The sequence below is a fragment of the Barbatula barbatula genome (genome assembly GCF_947034865.1).
Source record: "Barbatula barbatula genome assembly, chromosome: 15".
Lineage (NCBI taxonomy): Eukaryota > Metazoa > Chordata > Actinopteri > Cypriniformes > Nemacheilidae > Barbatula > Barbatula barbatula.
In genome coordinates this window covers 3,542,054-3,561,520 of record NC_136778.1, presented here as the reverse complement: position 1 = coordinate 3,561,520, position 19,467 = coordinate 3,542,054, and the positions used below count along the sequence as shown (strand labels likewise).

The following is a 19,467-nucleotide window of genomic DNA, read 5'->3' as shown; positions in this document are numbered from 1 at the left end:
AATACATACTTTTGATCTATAATTCAATTTTCCATAATTTTATCAGAAACATTTTACAATTTAATTCCCTTAAGACTTAAATATTTATTTTAAAATTGTATAAAGAGTGAAATAATTATTGCAGACAATGTTCAATCTTGAAGAGTATGTTTCTAACATCTCTGACCTACGTGTGATCTACTTCAGATGTTTTTAGGCATTGATGTTTTATAAGAATAGGCTGTGTTTCTTACACCCTCCATCCTTTACTGGCTTTAATGTCCCAATTAAATCAAACATCATCGGAGTTTATAATAGACTGCTCATCTAGTGCAGACACCTTTGTTTGTTTTTTTCTTTTTTTAATGCCTTTTCTGTTTTATGCTATTTGCCTTTGGTTGGACCCTCTGGATGACTTTGTTGGCAAGTTATTATCTCAACATGAGGTCCTTATGGATGAAAATTATTGCAAAGAAATTATGATGAAGACTTGCTACAGAAAGCCTTTTATGCTTCTATGCTCTGACTAAAGGTCCTATGTGTATTTTTCTGGAGGATCTACTGACAGAAATGCAATATAATATATCTCATCTGTATAAAGACATATAGATTACATAATGAAGTGTTATGTTTTTATTACCTTAGAATGAGCTATTTCTGTCTACATACATCGCGGGTCCCCTTGCATGTCCACCACACAAAGTGCTCTTCTTCGGCAAAGAAGCGAAAACGTGACGACATCTTAGTCCTGTGTCAGCCACCGTAGTGCATCGAAAGGGATTTGATTCAATGTCATTCTCATTCAAGAGAGACGCAAATTAGGTTTCTGAAATGTTTATTGTACATGCACGCTGGACGCTGGTAAACCAACCCTGCCAACAGTAAGCCACGAATTCTACATTTAAGATTTCTTCAAAGCCGTTGTGATGCGTGCATAATGCAAAGCCTATGCCATTATGGATCTCAAAGAATGTCAATATAAAACATACGTGTTTGATTTCAAGATATCGACTGGGGAAAATAAACCTATGTATAATTTAAATAGAAAAATGATCAAATAAAAACATAATTAGCACTGTGAGCTATTACAAACAGCAAGAGCTTCGGGGGACGATGCGAAACTATCAATTTTATGCACTTGGAATTACAAACATCAGGGTTTAATGCCTATTAGTGTAATTTGTGGCACAACTGCACACAGTCAAACAACAATTACAAATAAACACAAATATAACCAAATCCACTTCAATAGTAAAGCTATAATGGGATGATCAATGTTGATTCTACATGCAGAAGATTTATCAATGGGAAAATCTCTTGTCGCACCGTCACAAAGCAGTTGAGAGACTAAAAGACCATTATTGAAAAGTTCATATTTTGCAAGTTCCATAACGTACTTCACCTCCGAGGCCTAAAACATCACAGAGTCACGTTATGCGGGACGTGCCATTGTACATCACCACCATAAAGTTCAGTGCACAGACGTGGTTCGTACGAGTCCGTCAAAGTACAGCACGTATCCAGAACTACGTAAATGGAAAGCGAGAATTTACACCACATGGCTAACGGAGCTCCGTTTTGCGACCAGCTTGCTGGTTGGCGTGAGACAGGGTGGCGCTCGGGTCCTTCAGATGAGCAGATGTACCATTCACACACATACACACACACAATCATACAAGTACAACCACATACACGCAGAGACACCAGGCAGGCCTCTGCGGAGAAGAGCGGAGATGATCCGGACGGGGACGAACGGCAGTTGGTTGCTGACGCTGGGGCTCCAGTGCTTGTACTGTAAACAAGAGGAAAGGGATGGATCCCCTCCACCCCTTTCTCTTCATTCTGTTCTTCTCTCCGCAGACGGTTCTTCACTTGCCCAAGCGCTGCTCGCACCTCGTGTAACGCTGGAGAGCACCGTGCAGGTCGTCGTAAGAGACGTCGATGTGGGACGGTAAGGAGCTGCATGGGACATAAACCAAAAATAAGGAATTATAAATGTATGAATGTACAACCTCTGGCAAAACATGATGGAATCAACACACATAGATGATGTTCATCGAGTTTTTTACTTTATAACAAACTGAAAAATTATAGATATGGCACAAAATCGTTTTTATTAAATGGCGTGTGTTTTTACAGAAAGTAATGAAAAGTTTCTCCAGGTTTCATTTTTTTAAATAAAAAAACATTATTATTTGAAATTTGGGAGGAATATTGTTAGTAGCTCACAGAATGAAACACAAATTCTGGAAAACTGAAGATAATTTGGCTGTGTCCGTCTTAACAAAACAGTGAAACACTGCCATCTAGCGGACGAGATGAACAAAATGCTAAATCTTGTTTCCGATCAATTCTTTTCTAGCCTGATAGCAAGACTGGCATCAGATCTCATAGCACTAACTAATGAAACATTAAAGGACGTAAACCCAAATACAGTAGCAAAATTATTCTTGTATTATGCAAATGAATGATGACCCACAGAAAGCCAGTGCAAACAGGTTTAGCTGTTAATCTCACTACAAGATTTAAGTGTTCTCTCTCCAGGCAAAACGCCAGCAAATGTGCTGTGCACAAAAGTGTGCTTACACAAAATAAATACATCGATCACGTGATGGATCTTTTAATGCCAAAATATCGCTCTTACGAATATTCAGCCGTTTACTTTGAACTGAGATCTGTACTGTACCAATACCATGATAAGAACAATGATCACTGGCAATGGTATAAAAAATGATGTTCGGGTATTCTTCAAACTCATTGCACTCTACAGTGTGATTCAAGAATTTAGCTTTCATTTTATATCATCAGCAAGAAAACCATGAGTTAAAATGACCCCCAAAAGGGACTGGCCTGTAGTGTGTAAACAGAGGAACACCAACTTAAAAACAAGCACACACACAAACATACTTACATAATCTCTGTTAGTCTAATGTGCCAGGGCAGAAATCCGAGAGTACTTTCCACAGGACCGAACTTCAACACCAGGTCTGGGTCGGGTCTGTTTTGTGACTCTGCACGGGTAAACAACAGACGTCAGTACTATCAGGAGTACTCGAGTTGTTAAGCATGTGCTTTTTAAAGGGACAGTTCTCCCAAAAATTGTTCAAAAACTACACAAATCTCTTTGTTCTGATGAACACAGAGAAAGATGTTTGGAGGAAATCTTATAACCAAAAATACAGTGGTAGTCAACAATAGTGCCCCAGAACTGCTTGCTTTCCCTCATTTTTCTAAATATCTTTTGTCTTCAACAGAACAAAGAAATGTACAAAGCAGTTTTTCCAACAATGGTAGGAAGAATCCTTACAATTACAACGTGCATTAGCTGTGTAAATAGACCAGCTGCTGTCAACAATCTTTCAAACTTCAATTTACATCTATATATCAAACAAACATGAATATTCTCTTATTTAAATGCTTGCCTGTGTTGCTGGTCCAGCAGACAGGTGCACTGTAACCTCACCTCTGAGTAATGAGTCAAGAAGACTGACATCAATGTCTTTGGACGTCTTCTCCTTCTGCTCGACGGCCTTACACAGCTGCTGGGCTGCCTGGACAATTCTGAGCTGGCCATCATCTGGTGATAAAACCTTCACCACTGACTGGCAAGACAACACTGAGACAGAAGATGACATTGGGATATTTTAGAGTGTGACTTCGATATAGTCCATTTTCTACTTATTTACAGGAAGAGAAAATGTAAAGAGTAAAGTGATCTGATTGAATTGAGATACAACAAACAAAGCGTTTTTAATCTTTGCAGTTGAGGATGATAACCAACCGCATTTAAAAACTTTTTTAAGGAACCAAGTACAATGTCCGTCCAGTTTTTTCAACTAATATGAGCTCATAAATGTTAGATGTATTGTTTTAAGAAGAAAAGATTTCAAAAACAGTCACAGCTGATGTATAACATTTCACGCCACAGGACATCACCAAAAGAATTTTGTATCATTTACCAATGACAATAAGTAAAGGGGGTTTCTCCTGTATACATGTCATTGTGGTTTAGGCTGCAAACGGTCAGGTTATTCAACAGATGAATTGCTCCGGGCACATTTGGCCAAATGAAACTCATTTCTTACAGATCTTGGCTGCAAAAAACCTGAAATATTCTCATCTAACCTGTTTGACATCTAACTACCAGTCTTCCCACAACGGGCCCTAAAAGTAACTTTGACCCAAGTTTTGAGCCTCACCCTGCTGCTCCTGTTTATCAGTTCCGTTCTTCAAGAAATCCACAGAGTATTTAGAACTGTCCATTCCCAGAAGATCCTGCTGCTGTTTCAGGATCTCCTCCATCAGTCTGGAGTTATTCCTCCTGAACACACCTGGCAAAAAATGGGTTTGTAAATAGAAACATTTACTACAGACACTCACATTTCATGGGAACTCCTCATATTCTCTATACTCTCTAAAAAAGTCAGGAACTACTATAAAACGTATTTGCAAACCTTTTATTAATGATTTCAACATAAATGCTGATGGCAACCTCACATTTTTACAGGACCATTTTGGACGTAAGATTTACGGTGAAATGTGTTACTGTGTCTCAATTGCTCTGCTTGTCTCAACAATCCAACCGGCACAAACACAGTCGGGAGTGTTTAGAGAAACCGGTTTAAAATGAATTCAGATTAAGAACCACAAAAGACAACGTGGTTTAGATCTGTGAAACGGAAAACGAGGCATCAGGCAGCAGGGAAATACTGAGATATAAAATGCAACAAACTTTATATCATGAATATTTAGAAGACCACAATAAATCGCCCCCGAAGCCACATTACTGTCATAAAACAGGGCAAGTTTACCTACGACACTTCTTTATGTTTAATGAGGAGTACACATTTATGAATTCAACGCTTGATTTCTCATTAGGGTCTAAGGAAGCCTAAACAAATCATGTAAACAGAAGGTAAATTTGCCCAACTGTGATATTAAAACAATTATAACGTTTAGAGCTTTGTAAACAAACCACACCATAGACAGTTGTAAAATATCTGTCAAAGGTTGCAAGCAAGCAACACAATACTGTATACAGTCCAGAAGTATCACACTTCCGTTTTGAAACATACAGTTCTGAAAGAGACTCATGGCAAAGACAGATCATCCCTTCTAATAATGCAATGACAAGAAAGTTTAAAAACAAGATTGTTTATTTTAAATCCTTTATTTACCATCATGTCGTATGTTTAGTGTCACTAAAGAAAATATTATGAGGATCTTCGAAAACCAAACAACATTGGCACCCATTGACCTCCATCGCAAGAACACAAAACCACAGAGACACCCCTCAAAATCTCTCTTTTTGTGTTCCACTGCAGAAGCAGTCATATACAGGTTTTGAACAACATGAGGGTGCATTATGGTAGACAAAGTGGGTAAACAGATGTACTCAAACCACCTTTGGCATCAGATGCGCCCCTTAGACGCGTGACACTCATGTGATTGTCTGGAACTCACTTCCCTTGAATTCATTCATAAGCACTCCGTGACCAGCGAGTCTTACCTTGACTGTCATACACACTGACGTACGAGATGCCCACTGCCATGCACCACACCACCAGATTTGCAACGTCGGTGTATTGGATCTCCTCTTCGGCGATTAATATCCCTACGTGAAGCGGCACCTTCTCTAACGTCCGAGCGTCCGCTCCCCAGCGCACCCGGCGGCTGACCCTTTTGCGCACCGGTCCAGTCTTTTTCTGATTGTAAAAGCCGAGGGCGAGGGTCAATAATAAAGCCACCACGGCCCGTTTCCACCTCCAGATGTGGACTCGGAACCAGGCGATCAGAGCGCGCTGAAGGTGCAACAGCGCGTACAAAACCCGCCACGCCATCTCGTACAGTACAGCCATGGTTTGAAGTCTTCAAACGCGTTCCCGGTTTAATATCTGTAGGGGGGTTAAATCAGGCGCTCGCGCTAAATATATCCGAGAGAGGAAATATCGAGGAATGTGCCATTTTGCTCACTGCCAACACCGCAGCGTGCCGGCCGCCATTTCTTCATCCTGCCACCTTTCCCCTCTGAACCCGCTGCTGTGACATGGAGCTCTCTGATTGGACGGCGGAGAGCTCGAGCTCGTGCCGTCTAAGATCTGATCTAGGATCGGTCAGGAGTTTTGTATTGGATTGGTTGCTCTGGGAAACGATGTTTGAAGCCTGATCTCGGAAGAGCCGTTCTTACGTGAGATGTGATTGGCCGCCGCGGAGGTATACGTAACGCGCGTAAATCGCGTATTATTTTAGTGCGTTTGATAAATAAAACGAAATATACCCTACGTCTTTTCTTTTTTTAGTGTATTTTTATTTATTTATTTGTTTTAATGTATTTTACATAAGTATATATTTGTCCTATTTGTTGTTTATTGTTTGTCATTGCTTTGGTTGATATTATGTGACGTATACTTTCTCATTTGTTATGTTCCTGTTCTAAGCATCGATAAAAAACTACTTTAAAAAAAATAATATATTGTTTCATTACTACTTTGTTTAAAGAGAACGTTTATTAAAGGAGATGTTTAATTGTTTGAATAGAGGATTAAAACGACTTTTATAATGTATTCTTGTATTTTATTATTTTTCTGTTTACTTATTATTAAGATGAGCTGTGTACTTTATGGGAAACTTTACAAAACAAAAAACCTCTTGGTTTTACAGGTTAAGTATTTGATTTCACTGGGGTCCAATGTTGATGGTTCTTTAAAATTTCTTCTTTTGTTTCTGTAGGAGAATCAAAGTCAAGTGACCCGGTTATGAAACAAACGAGTGTGATTCATTTTCACACAATGGTTACAGTCACGAATACAAATCTGTTTATTGTTGATCCGAATGAGATTGAGGACAAAACAGGCAGCAAAACAATACACGAATTATAACATATAACATCAGTTATGTTAAATATAAGGTTATAAATCATAATCCTATTCCTCATTATCTTTGCTCTCCAGCAACAAATTCTTGGTCTGCCTCTCACAGATAACTTGTGCCAATAAATACGCTCGCCATTCCTCAAGAGATGCATGGACAGGCTCTCTGCAGAAATCAGGATTGATTTCCACATGCTTTGCTAAAAGCGTCTTTTTTATCTTAAGCAGTTCACAGCTACACTGCCACGGGTTTCCATCCAGATACAGAACCTTCAGTTTTGAAAGCAGTTTCAGAGCCGGCAGGGTGGAGAGTTTGTTGTTCCGGAGATTTAACACCTGTAGTCTCCTGAGAGGTCTGAGCTCATGTTCGTGTATTGTGTCAATGTTGTTTTCCTTCAGGTCCAAACGGACCAGTGTCTCAGGAAGCCTGGAATGAAAAGGATACGAAGAGAAACATATCAATGACAATGTTAGTTTTCTCTTTATTTTACTTTCTACAATTATATAAAAAACGGATTTGTTGTAAAATTAATGAGTAACCAAAATGTCATACTTACAGTTAATACTGTCTTTTTAATTTGATATTATGAATATATAGCAAAACATATTATCCACACATAGTCAAATCACATGCTTTAATTTTCCTTGGGATTGAAAACATTGTACAGAAGAAAAGATTTAGAACAGATGCTGTCGGTGCACCAAGCATTTTTTTTAACTGTATTCAGTTACTCTGGATTTAATTATAAATGCTACAGGCATCTTAAAATACATCGCTAATATATACATACCAATATATTAAATAAAGACATCACTTACCCATAAGGAATAGCAGAGAGGAGATTCTGTTCTAAAGCCAGATTAGAAAGTTGCATGCAGTTCCTGAACGCACTTGCTTCAAAATTGCGTATGGTGTTGTTTTCCAAAAAAAGATGTTTAAGTTGATTCATCCCCGCTAGTTGCTGATAGGTGACTTCCTGAATATTATTCTGCCTGCAGTCTAGCTTTTCCAGTTTAGATCCCAAACTGCCAGGAAGTTCTCGTAACTCATTTCCTGCTAACTCACACACAGAGAGGCTAGGCAGTCGAAGACTCCTATCCACTGATATTAATTTATTAAAGCTAACACAAAGAGTTACAAGGTCGTGCATTTGAGACATATCACGATTTCTGAGGGATTGGATCTGATTCCTGTCCAGGTTTAGATGAATCAGAGACGGTGGAAGACCGTGAGGGACTTTGTTTAGGTGGTTCAAAGACAAATCTAAAGTCTTGAGAAGATGCATTGAAGAGAAAAAAGCAGAAGGTATGGAAGAAATACTGTTGCTTCCCATGCTAAGGATATTTAGCGCAGGCAACCTGGGAGCACTGTGTATTGACTTAATTTTATTGCCATCGAGGTAGAGACTCTCAAGGTTTTCAAGTACTGATAAGGTACTGGCATGCAGAGTGCTTATCTGGTTATTCTGGAGGTTCAGGATCCGTAGCTTTTTGAGAGCCACCAGGGAGGATTCTGGGAGGCTGTGTATCCTGTTGTGTCCCACGTGAAGGATTTCCAGGCCAGGGGGAAGACCTCTGGGAAGGTGTCTCAACTTGTTTTTTTGAAGGTCCAGAGTTCTTAGTGCAGTGTGAGATATGAACATGTTGGCATCCATCTTCTCGACCCCACCTGATGATACGATTACTTCTTCAAGACCCGGCAGACCAGAGAAATCTCTGACCTGTGGAAAAGAATACATTGATTGAATGAATAAATCTGAACACATTTAATAAAAGACAATAACAATTCAATTTCTTAAAATAAAATGAATTACAGTTTTTTAAATTTAGAATAAAGTGATCTGATAGGTCATTCACGAGAATACCAGGAACATAACTTACACGGTTTAATAAGGATGTGCATGTAAATAAAGCAATAAAACAGCAATAATTACCTTCAGCTCCTTGAGATGACTGAATCCTAAATGTATCTTCCTTAGATCTTTTGAGATGCCCAGTTTCACAGACTGAACCCTGAAACACTGCACAGAGGATGTTTGTTCACAGAAGCAGTTTTTCGGACACATGTAGGCATTTTGAGAGTAGAGCAAAACTAACAGAAAAAGGTAAAATATCATCCTTATAGGTAAGCCTGACATACTGTGCTGAAGCAGCGTTTTGAGCTCCCAAGGTTTAAATAGCTCACCCAGATGCCCACTTGTGAGAAAAAGACTCCTTTGCTTTATTTGGAACAATGGCTTAGATCACTATCTTGGTTAGAAAACAACACTCGACACCAAGAAGGAACTGACATACAAGCAATAAATTCTCCTCTCTGTTTGACTACTTGCGAAAAGTGCTGATAGAACTATTCCCAGTCTAATCTTTAAACAAATGCATTTCCTCTGGATGAGTATTGTCCTCTCTTCTTCTAAATAACATTTATTTGCCAAGATGAAGTTTGACCCATTGTACTGTACTGTTGGACCTTCATGACTATGGCGGATTTTAAAAACCTTTATTATATTTTGACAGCCACAAAAGCTGGCATGGTGTTAAACACACCGGCTACACCCAAACAAATTGGACCTGAGAGTTAATAAGCTTTTATATATTCAATGAAACAAAACCAGAAAAAACACACTTTTGTCAAATATATTTCACATTAACATCCGTTGTAATGAAACATTTGTATGCGTATTATAATTTAATACTTAAATACAGTTTGAAATGTAAACAATAAAACTAAAACTATTTAGGCTAATAAATAAATATACCAAAGTTACTACACGGGATTCCTTTGACTAGACTCTGCGATCGATTCGCTCGCCTATCCGCTGCTTTCCTCATCGTGTGGCAGACCAAACTAATCGATCCGCGCTGTTGACTTGTATTTGATTTCGGATTTCCTGGTCGGATGAGAGAACGGAAAAACACCCCTTCCATCACGACCACTTCCACTATCTATCCGTTTACATTCCCACCATTAACGTGACCCGAAAAGAGAGCCGCGCCCCGCCGCGAAACAAGGAATTTATTTGCCTCTTCCTCCTGGATCCTTGTCGGTGTCGAACATGTCCGCGTCCGCTTGCGGTGTCGCGTCTCCGGGTTCGGCCCTCTCCGTCGGTCCGGCTACGGCTCCGGGCTCTGGCATGTCCATGTTCCGGTGGCTGGAGGTGCTGGAAAAAGAGTTCGATAAAGCGTTTGTGGATGTCGATCTGTTGATGGGAGAGATAGATCCGGACCAGGCCGATATCACGTATGAGGGCCGTCAGAAGATGACCAGTCTTAGCTCGTGCTTCGCTCAGCTCTGTCATAAAGCACAAACCATCTTTCAGCTCAACCACAAACTAGAGGTGAGAAACAAGATTCTCATCATATTCTTGAAAGTCTTAAGACTGATCCCGGGCTGAAACCTAAAAATGGTATAGTCTGTGTTTTTATTTATGGGTATTGAGCTGTTAGCTAGGCTGCTGTCCTAAATGAAACTGATCTGTGATGTTAAAATAATAACATAAATTCAATATTTAAATTTACCAATTAAATATGGCAATCAATGTGTTTTTTCTTTTGCATATGTAAACGGTTCACTGACCTCTTATATCATGGTATATCAAAATATCATTGTATTGACATCTAATTTTACCATGGTACTATTGCAGTACTTCTTTTGGAGTTGTTACCCATAGGTTTTTCTCTGTGTTTCGTTTATTTTTCTGTTGTAAAATACTATTTGACTGAAATTAAATGGCTTATGAACAGCTTCAAAATGTTGTTTGTCATTAGGCTGTTCACACAAGTCAAGTCAGCTTTATTTATATAGCGCTTTTTATCATTTGCATTGTTACAAAGCAGCTGTACAAGAAACCATTGACTATAAGCAAAACACACACACACATAATCAGACAAATTCCTATATGCAGTGTTAATGAAATTAAACAAAAAAATTCTGAAAGCTTTGTCTTCAAGAATTACATCATGAAATCATTATAATTTTTACAATGCAGTGTTTTGTCCGATGTAAGTTTTATATCTATAAAAAGATCTCGATCTGCTGTCACTTTGGATAAAAGTATAAGCTAAATGCATACATGAAAACCAAAAACCAAACCATTAAGCTTTATGTCTAATGCATCATGTGTTCTTATACAAAACATACACACTATAGATCCTCCTAGACTGTCCGGGCAAGTCAGTGATGGTAGATAATAGTTGGTTGAGTTTTGTTTGCTAAATAATGCAAGTGTGCGTAACAGTGTCAATATATCTGTCTTTTGTCTTAGGACACTACAATACAAAGGTTTCGGGTCACATACATAGTCATAATAGTAATTATGTTAAACAATTTTGGTGTAGAATTCATCATCCACCACATACTGCTTTGCATGTGGGCATAAAAATGAGCTGTATGCAAACATTGTTGATGTATTCACAAACCTACGGATCTATAGCTCAAACCTGTTAAACCTGCTTAGCCAGGTTTAATAGGACTTTGGTACAAACATATTACTGCCTTTTACAATATATTTCACCTCTCAGTCTTATGTAATTGGCGGGTCATGTTTCTACTAAGTATTGTTAGGTTAAATTTCCTATAAGCCTGCAATATTTCGGCCCAGTCTGTATAATTGGCACCTTGGCTGTGTGTGTTTCAGACGTCTCGGGAGACCAGCTCTGGTAATCTGCTTTTGCCCACCACTTTTTAAAAATCTGTTAATGGGTCTTTATCAAAGCTCCCTGTCCAATATAAAAGCATTATTTTCTTCCACGAGGGAGATCCATCTTTTTTAGCCATTGTGGAATGAATCACTGTACTATGACTCAATTTCCACAGTATATTAGAGTGGGTGGCTGACTGAATGTCTTTCTGAAAAGTTGGTTTAGCTGGTTTAGAGGTCATACAAACAGCCATCTCTCTCTTCCATGCTGAGCAGAGAAGATTAACACACAGCTTGATCAGATCCTCACTCTGCATGAGGAGAACTGGATGGTGAGGTTAAAGCTACTAGTGATGTGCTGGTACTTCATGGTATATAAAGATTAGTGTGGGAAGTATTCAGAACCCCTGGTATTACATTTACACACATGATTTTGGCAGACACCAAAACATTTTCTTAGGAAAAGTGTGCAAATATATGTAGGTCGAATACAGTAGTTTTCCACCCAGATGGCTTGACAGAAGACAATCTATGTAGACTGTATGAGAGGTCTCAGTGTGCAACAATGACGCTTTTTTCTCTAGTTTACCGCTACATCCCACACACGGAACCCCCTCGATATACTTTGGAGCCTTGTTTTGAGTCACAAAATCTAGTTTTATATTTAATTCAAGGATGGCACAGAAACAATAAACACTATTAAATTATGGCACATTCTACAATCTCCTCTAATACACGAGATTGAGGGTTTAACTCCCGAAGAGCCCACATAGTGAAGAACTGCATTTGCTTTGGATTAAAGTGAAGTAAAATATAAAAACATTCTATTTGGACGGGCTGCGGTGTGAATTTAAAGTATTCACCTCTCTTCTTTTGTATCGGTGTATTAGTGTCGGGAGATAAAAAGCAAAGTTTCTCTGCTGTGTTAGTGATGAATAAGAAGGCCGGGCACATAAATAAATGAGTTAATTTCCGATGAGAAGACTTTAGATCTGTCTTGACGCAGGCACATTACCTAAGAGACTGAGCCGTTTACAGTGGCACACGGGTGTCAGAGTCTCAATATTTGTTGAGTTTCAATATGTTCTTAGGAAGAGATTATGTTGCTTAAAAAATATATGCAGTGTCACTTTTGGACAAAACTAGGGAATTGCTTTATAAATAAAGTATCCTTTATTAAATTAATTTATTAACCCTACAGTTGTGTGATGGACTCATATATAACTTTTTTATTCGGTTTTATCTTACATTCTGCCTTTTGGGTAATGTTGGATGACCTAATATTAAGGTTGCAGTCATCCTTTAACCATTCTGGAGAGGAGAAAGATGGTGTAATTCTTACATCATACTCAAATCCTGTTTGAATCAGCACTCTGCCTTGGCATGATTCATGAATCTTGGGTGGCTGGTTATTAATACTTTGTGTGTGTGTGTGTTTCAGGCTCAGCTAGTAGACCTGCGTTCAGAGCTGACGGACGTGCAGGCGGAGAAGGCAGTGGTGGAGCAAGAGGTCCACGAACAGCTTCTGCAGCTTCACGCCATGCAGCTCAAACTTCAAGCCAAAGCCGGTCAGACGGTGGACTCCGACTCCATCAAGGACAGAATGGTAGACGCAACATCTTCCTCCAGTTTTATATTTGTCTAGCCGATCAGAAACAAGGTTATATAGCCAAAGGTTTTATGCTTTGATTCATACGTGGCTTTCAGAAAGATTTCAAAGAGATCACACGGTACACATGCTGAGGACAAGTGAATCATTGGCTTATTATATGGCCGCCAAAAGTATGTGGACAACTGATCAAAAAATATCTCTATTTTCAATTTTGTATGAAGTTTATATAGTATAAAGCAGTTTTGTCACTATAATCGCCTTCATCCTTTTGCGAGGGATTTGCTCTAGATTTTCGGACAATGATGGCGGAATTTGCCTCCATTTAGCCATTGGAAAGGCATTGATGTCTGGCAGTGATGTTGAGTTATTGAGCCTGGTTTGATCCCAGCTAGTTTAGTGTTTGTTTTCAGTGGGTTTGAAAACAGGGTTTTCAGCAGGCCATTCAAGATCTTCCACTCTTTTATTAAAAGGACTTTGACTTGTACACAGGACTGGCTTTAGTCAAACAAACCAAAGTTTTATAACAAAGTTTTTAAAGGTCTAGACTGGTGTTTTCCAAACTGGCTTAAGGTAAATTAAATATTTAAAATACCCAATTAAAAATACATTTATGAATTTGACCGTTAAAGAATGTGTGAGATGACTATGCATACTCATTTGTAAATAGTATGCAGTGTTGTGGATTACAAATACAATATGTTTATTATCATTTTATCCAGAATATAAAAATTATAATTTTGTGGTAGCCCGGATGAAAAAAATACAGTTGTATACTATAGTATTTACAATATGTTTATGTAATCCAACCAACCATATCATACACCTAAAACAAAATAATATAATACACAATCTGTATAATACATAGTTAGAATCAGCTTTAAAAGGGAGAAAACACGTCCTATAATTGTGTTGTTTGTTGATATCAGGTCATGTGTTTTTTAGTACTTTTTAGTGTTAAATTTAGGAGATTACATGGCTGTGCGGTTGTTTATCTAGCTGTAAACGTTTTGACTGACTGGAAGAGCCAAGTTGACTCATTAGAAAAGGATGTCCACATACTTTTGGGTGTGTAGTGTATAGGGATGTGCCTTTTCAAAATCGACTCATTCTGTCAAGTTTCAGAGCGTGATAGAAAAAAATTGTGTTTGGCTGTTGACTTCTTTTAACTTAACATGTTATCTTAAGAAGTCAACAATAATTGTAACATTTAACAGAACATTTACAAATTGTGGACACATGGCTATGGACAAAAACTGGTTGGTTGTCGTATAGTTTGTTGACCGTTGTGACAGCGATCGATTGCTTTTCCCAGTTAAGTGGGTCTTGGCAAACCAGATGTTTAGCTTCATTCAAGTCTTTCAAACATAACCCTGTTATGATGCTTCTGTAACCTGCTTTCCTGTTTAACACTGCTGCTCTAACCTTTGATCCTCTCTTTCTCTTTTCAACCTGAAGCATGTTCCCTCAGTGGACGAGATGGTAAGTTTGCATTGTTTTGAGTGCATGTCCTTTCTGTTAACGCTCTTTCTCTCCGTTTCCTCCATCTGTCACAAAAACGTAATGTTCTGTTTGTGTATTGGATTAGAAAGGAATAGTTCATCCAAATATGAAAGTCGTCAGACCATAAAAGTGGTTCATGTATAACTAGTGATTCATTTAAGGTCATGTGATGGCTTTGCATGAGAAATGGCATAAGGATGAGTAAATAATGACTTTCATCATTTATGCCCCAATGTGGTTTCGAACCTGAATGATTTTCTCTTGCATAACACAACAGATATTTCGAAGAACCAAACAACATTTATCCCCGTTGACATTTCTCAAAATATCTTCTTTTGTGCTTCACAAAGTAAAGATTCATGAACCTATGAGGGTCAATTAAAGATGAAAGAATATTTTTTGGATGAACTATCCCTTAATAGAGAGTATGTAACAACTGAAGAGATAATATCACGTAATATTATCTTTATTGCCTGGATTTGTGTCACACAATTAGTAGATGGTAAATCAGACGTGCCTGTGTGAGCTAAAGAAAGTGATCCACACCTGTAACCTATCATATTCTGTTTGATTGTATTTCCCAGGAGAAGGAACTGGAGGCCAGTAAGAAAGAGAAAGTGAAGGAGGCCAAGCTGGAAGCTGAGGTAAAGTTGCTGAAGAAAGAGAACGAGGCCCTCCGCAGGCATATCGCGGTACTACAGGCTGAGGTTTATGGCGCCAGACTGGCAGCCAAATACTTGGACAAAGAGCTGGCAGGGAGGTAAGACAATATATAGAGATGTCACTGTTACCTTAAACTTTCCTTGTGAATGATACATTCCCACTATCCCCTGAACAAAAGTTATTGGCATAACTAGAAAACTGAGGGCTTTTATTTTGTTTCAGAGTTCAGCAGATACAGTTGCTGGGCCGAGACATGAAAGGACCAGCTCATGATAAACTGTGGAACCAGCTAGAAGCAGAGATTCACCTGCACCGCCACAAAACAGTCATCCGAGCCTGCAGGGGGCGCAATGACCCCAACAAGCCCTTGCAATCACCCGTGGGCCATGTAAGACAGATTAGTTCATATTTTCTTATGCTGCCTTCACATGCTCTCGGAAATGGTATAATTCTCACTTCAGACCAGAAGTAACGTCTGGATTTAGTAACATTAAAAGTATTTAGTAACATTAAAAGTATTTAGTAACATTAAAACATTAATGTTACATTAAAATATTATTTTACTGCTGAGACATTTCCACGCCTCTAAACAAAACGGAACGTGATTGGTTGCTTTACCTGTCAGTTAAATGGGCTCTTGGGCAGGCCTTGGCCAAAGTTACCAGACCTTCAGTATGGTATTATATGTATATATCTTCTAGAGCTGCAATCTTTTGCAAATCAGCTTTACAATATACAGTACAGTATATGACTGTGTCATTACTAAAGCCTATTGTATGTTGTCTTCTCCAGGACACAGACTCTTTGAAGAAGACACAAGGAGTTGGTCCTATACGCAAAGTTGTTCTGACCAAAGAAGATCATGAAGGGCTTGGAATCTCAATAACAGTGAGTTCAAATTTTGCCTGTATAAAAACCCAATCCACCCCTTTCCTTTGAATGATAGTTAATACGCCATAAATAGATGATCGCAAAGATCAGAGTCCTAATTTAATATTTGCCTCCCCGGAATAACCCAGGGCGGTAAAGAACACGGAGTTCCCATCCTCATCTCGGAAATTCACCCCACCCAGCCGGCAGAACGCTGCAGAGGCTTGCACGTTGGCGATGCCATCTTAGCAGTCAACAACATCAACCTGAGAGACGCCAAGCACAAAGAGGCAGTCACCATCCTTTCACAGCAGGTGAATGGCACATGCAGAGCGAGAACCGCCTGTTGGTCGATTCAGTTCGCTGCTCTGTGAGTGGCCTGACACAACAGGATAGGCGTGTGACCTATAATTTATTATAAGACCTGTGGATTGATCCCACGCCGAGTGCTCACCAACGGTTAAAATGCTCTTGTGAAGTGTAAATAAAACATTTCACTTTAAATCGCTTTAGTTCCTTATTGCAGTGTATACAAGTCACTACCCAAGAATAATAACACTCAGCGGAGCAAAGGTTATGTTTACCTCAGATAAGAGTTTAGAGACTCACAAGATGTTTTTTCTATGCAGAGGGGGGAGATCGAGTTTGAGGTGGTTTATGTGGCTCCGGAGGTGGATTCGGATGACGAGAACGTGGAGTATGAAGACGACAGCGGCCATCGGTACCGTCTGTACCTGGACGAACTGGAGGAGGGACCAGAAGCCAATCAGAACAATGGCAACGCTGACCCCACCTCCTTACAAGGCAAGCGATTTTAAAGAGAGCTACACAATTAAATAAATCAAGATAATTTAGATAATAGTTCGTCTCTGTTAGTCAGTCAAATGACGTCAAACTTGATCATATCTGATTTGTTCCAACAAACCTTTCAATTTGCAGCTTGAATAGTTACATGTTATTTTTAACGGAATCATTAACTAAACCACTCTCTTCTTTTTCTGTGCAGCTGTAGGGAAGCACTTAGCGAATAACAGGCAAGAAAATGGAGATACAACCTTGTCAAGTGAGAGTCCTTCGGATGAGAAGATCTCCAAGACAGGGGAATCAACAGAGAGTTCTTCTTAGGTCTCCAGATACAAAGAAATAGGAGCACCTGGTTTGAGAAACAGAAAGAGATTGCACATGTAAAATATGTAACATAACAATATACTTATGATGTATGGAGAACAGACTGTTTTCACTCTGTCCACTGGAAATTAACCACGCAGAGAAGAGAGGACTGTTACTTAGCGGACACAGAGGCCTGTTCGCATGTTTACGCCACCATCTTGATTTAGTTGTAAAGAAAGAGTTGAGGGTGGAAAAATCATATGACGACCTTCAGGTGGTGAATAGAATCTCAGCTGATGTAGAGGTCATTTTTAAAGGAACATAATCCCAAAACATCAATAGTTTTCATGTTGCACTTTTAGTCTAGTGTGAGCCTGTGCTGTTAAACCTGCTTAGCTGTCCTTCTCTAAAGCAATGACACAAGAACGATGTCACTTCCTGTTTTGCAGACAGGGTGGTCTGAGGATGACAGGGATGGAAACAGCGCACATACGTGTCATGTATTTACATCACACGCAGCCTCCACATTCATTCAAGCAAAAAAGTGGAGAGGACTTAAAAGAAACATCTGGGTTTTATTTGATAAAGAAATATATATTCAGCTTTTTGTCTGATTTTAGGGTGAATTAATACAAAACCTCCAATAGATTTCATTGTAATTTTCCAAATATTTTCTTCTACATATCCAGTGAAGTATTTTTGAACATCTATCCAGAACAGCGACCGTTGGTCCCGACACCGTCGCTGAATTTACTTACCTACTGTATTAACAGCGTCTTTGGAAAAGATTACGGATTATTATCCAGTTAGGGGAGTCCGTTTGCATTTTTAGACAACACAATGAGTTATTTAAATTAATTGAATCCAAGCCTATATCTTGCGCTGAGGTTTTGAGGATTCGAACGACCATCTTCCCCTATTCAGTGTCAGTAAAGTTAGCTCTAGTGCCTCAAATCTGTGAATTGTAACATCACTACTGTACAGCTCGAAGACTTTTCTATTATCAGTGTTGCTTCCCAGTTATTTAACATCACTACACTCTCATGCTCTGGAATATCTATCTCTTAACATATTCTGCTCCTATAGATCGCTCAAGATCTTCCTACATGATAACTCCGTATTTAAAGAAACCTATGGGCTGTATAGCAATTAATCATCCCCTAAAGAGAGAATACACGCTTATGTGTAGCCCGAGAACAATACACATCAATTATTCATGTTCATCACTGTTTATTACCCCACTGTATCTTCACGGGTGTTTTGGGGATGAGGGCAACCGACTCCTTTGACCGTATGGTCTTCTCTTATCAGTATGTGGACTGGTTTGGACTGTTGGTGTAGCTTTTATTTTTTTGTTACTGATTATGGATCCGGGCGCCATGTTCTTCCCACACTACCAGTGCATGGCACAGCACAGAAAAACAACCCGGGTGTTCATAGCGTTATTTGAATCTTGATTGATTTCTCCATTTATCTTTGTAATTTCTGAGATTTGGAAGCAATGTTCCACATGCAGTTGTATGATTCAATAAACTTGACGATGCCCACAGTGATAACTTGATCGTGTGTTGGCGAATCTAGCAATTATTTACATTTGCAGTACTTAGTTCAAACGTAAGGGGGCGGCACGAGAGCAAAAATAGTAATTACCTCAAAATTAAAGTCGTGTTTCTATTTGTATACCTTCACGTTGCTTCAATCAGTATGAACTTCCGAAGAATTTCCCCGTGTACTTTTCCACGTAATGATGACAATAAGTGCTCATGAAAGCCATCCAAATACCATAAAAGTGTCATAAAGTTGTCCAATGTGTTTTTACAACTGACTCGAGGCGCGGGTATACATAAAGAGCGAGATTTCGGCGGTGCCCGAAACCCAAGTGTACATTATCGAGGGCACTTAAAACGAGTTAACAACCGACGAATGGACACCCAACTGTGAGCTCGCGCAAATCGGATTCCCGCCTCTCGGCAGAAGATGGCGCACGAGCATTTCCGGATCCCTCGTTTTTATTAACTACTATAAAATGTGACGTAATATACATTTAGTCAAACACAAAATTTCTTTAATTATTTTCCTAAGCAAATTCTACACTCACAAATGCTAATTTTCTATGCTAATTAAGTCTTCTCAGTCTTGTTAAAAGAAGTAGAAAATTATCTAAATATGATCTCAGTAGCCTATCTACTAAGAAAGCTATAAGGACTGTAAGAATTTGTAATGCTTT

At 39.0% G+C, this 19,467-nt stretch overlaps 3 protein-coding genes across 7 annotated transcripts; 1 reads left to right on the top strand and 2 right to left on the bottom strand.

Moving 5' to 3' along the window:
- Nucleotides 1-343: 343 nt before the first annotated feature.
- Nucleotides 344-6,170, bottom strand: nus1 (NUS1 dehydrodolichyl diphosphate synthase subunit). The gene is made up of 5 exons (XM_079474702.1): nucleotides 5,489-6,170; nucleotides 4,179-4,310; nucleotides 3,443-3,595; nucleotides 2,891-2,990; nucleotides 344-1,938 (listed from the first exon to the last, which is right to left on the bottom strand). The coding sequence occupies exons 1-5, from the start codon at nucleotides 5,835-5,837 to the stop codon at nucleotides 1,848-1,850; spliced, it is 825 nt and encodes a 274-aa protein (XP_079330828.1). The 5' UTR covers nucleotides 5,838-6,170; the 3' UTR covers nucleotides 344-1,847.
- A 602-nt stretch (nucleotides 6,171-6,772) lies between these two features.
- LOC306904232 (nephrocan-like) lies at nucleotides 6,773-10,324 on the bottom strand. 4 transcript variants are annotated; one of them, XM_079474012.1, is made up of 4 exons: nucleotides 9,605-9,927; nucleotides 8,783-8,869; nucleotides 7,668-8,569; nucleotides 6,773-7,275 (listed from the first exon to the last, which is right to left on the bottom strand). In XM_079474012.1, exons 3-4 carry the CDS (start codon nucleotides 8,501-8,503, stop codon nucleotides 6,903-6,905), a joined length of 1,209 nt encoding a protein of 402 aa, XP_079330138.1. In that variant the 5' UTR covers nucleotides 8,504-8,569; nucleotides 8,783-8,869; nucleotides 9,605-9,927; the 3' UTR covers nucleotides 6,773-6,902. The 4 variants fall into 4 exon arrangements, with proteins under 4 accessions (XP_079330138.1, XP_079330139.1, XP_079330140.1 ...); XM_079474013.1 differs by having other exon boundaries at nucleotides 6,774-7,275; nucleotides 9,870-10,324; XM_079474014.1 differs by lacking the exon at nucleotides 9,605-9,927 and adding an exon at nucleotides 9,034-9,399 and having other exon boundaries at nucleotides 6,774-7,275.
- gopc (golgi-associated PDZ and coiled-coil motif containing) lies at nucleotides 9,634-18,801 on the top strand. 2 transcript variants are annotated; one of them, XM_079474019.1, is made up of 9 exons: nucleotides 9,686-10,183; nucleotides 12,927-13,091; nucleotides 14,553-14,576; nucleotides 15,182-15,357; nucleotides 15,483-15,648; nucleotides 16,053-16,148; nucleotides 16,280-16,444; nucleotides 16,760-16,934; nucleotides 17,137-18,801. In XM_079474019.1, the coding sequence occupies exons 1-9, from the start codon at nucleotides 9,902-9,904 to the stop codon at nucleotides 17,253-17,255; spliced, it is 1,368 nt and encodes a 455-aa protein (XP_079330145.1). In that variant the 5' UTR covers nucleotides 9,686-9,901; the 3' UTR covers nucleotides 17,256-18,801. The 2 variants fall into 2 exon arrangements, with proteins under 2 accessions (XP_079330146.1, XP_079330145.1); XM_079474020.1 differs by lacking the exon at nucleotides 14,553-14,576 and having other exon boundaries at nucleotides 9,634-10,183.
- Nucleotides 18,802-19,467: the final 666 nt, after the last annotated feature.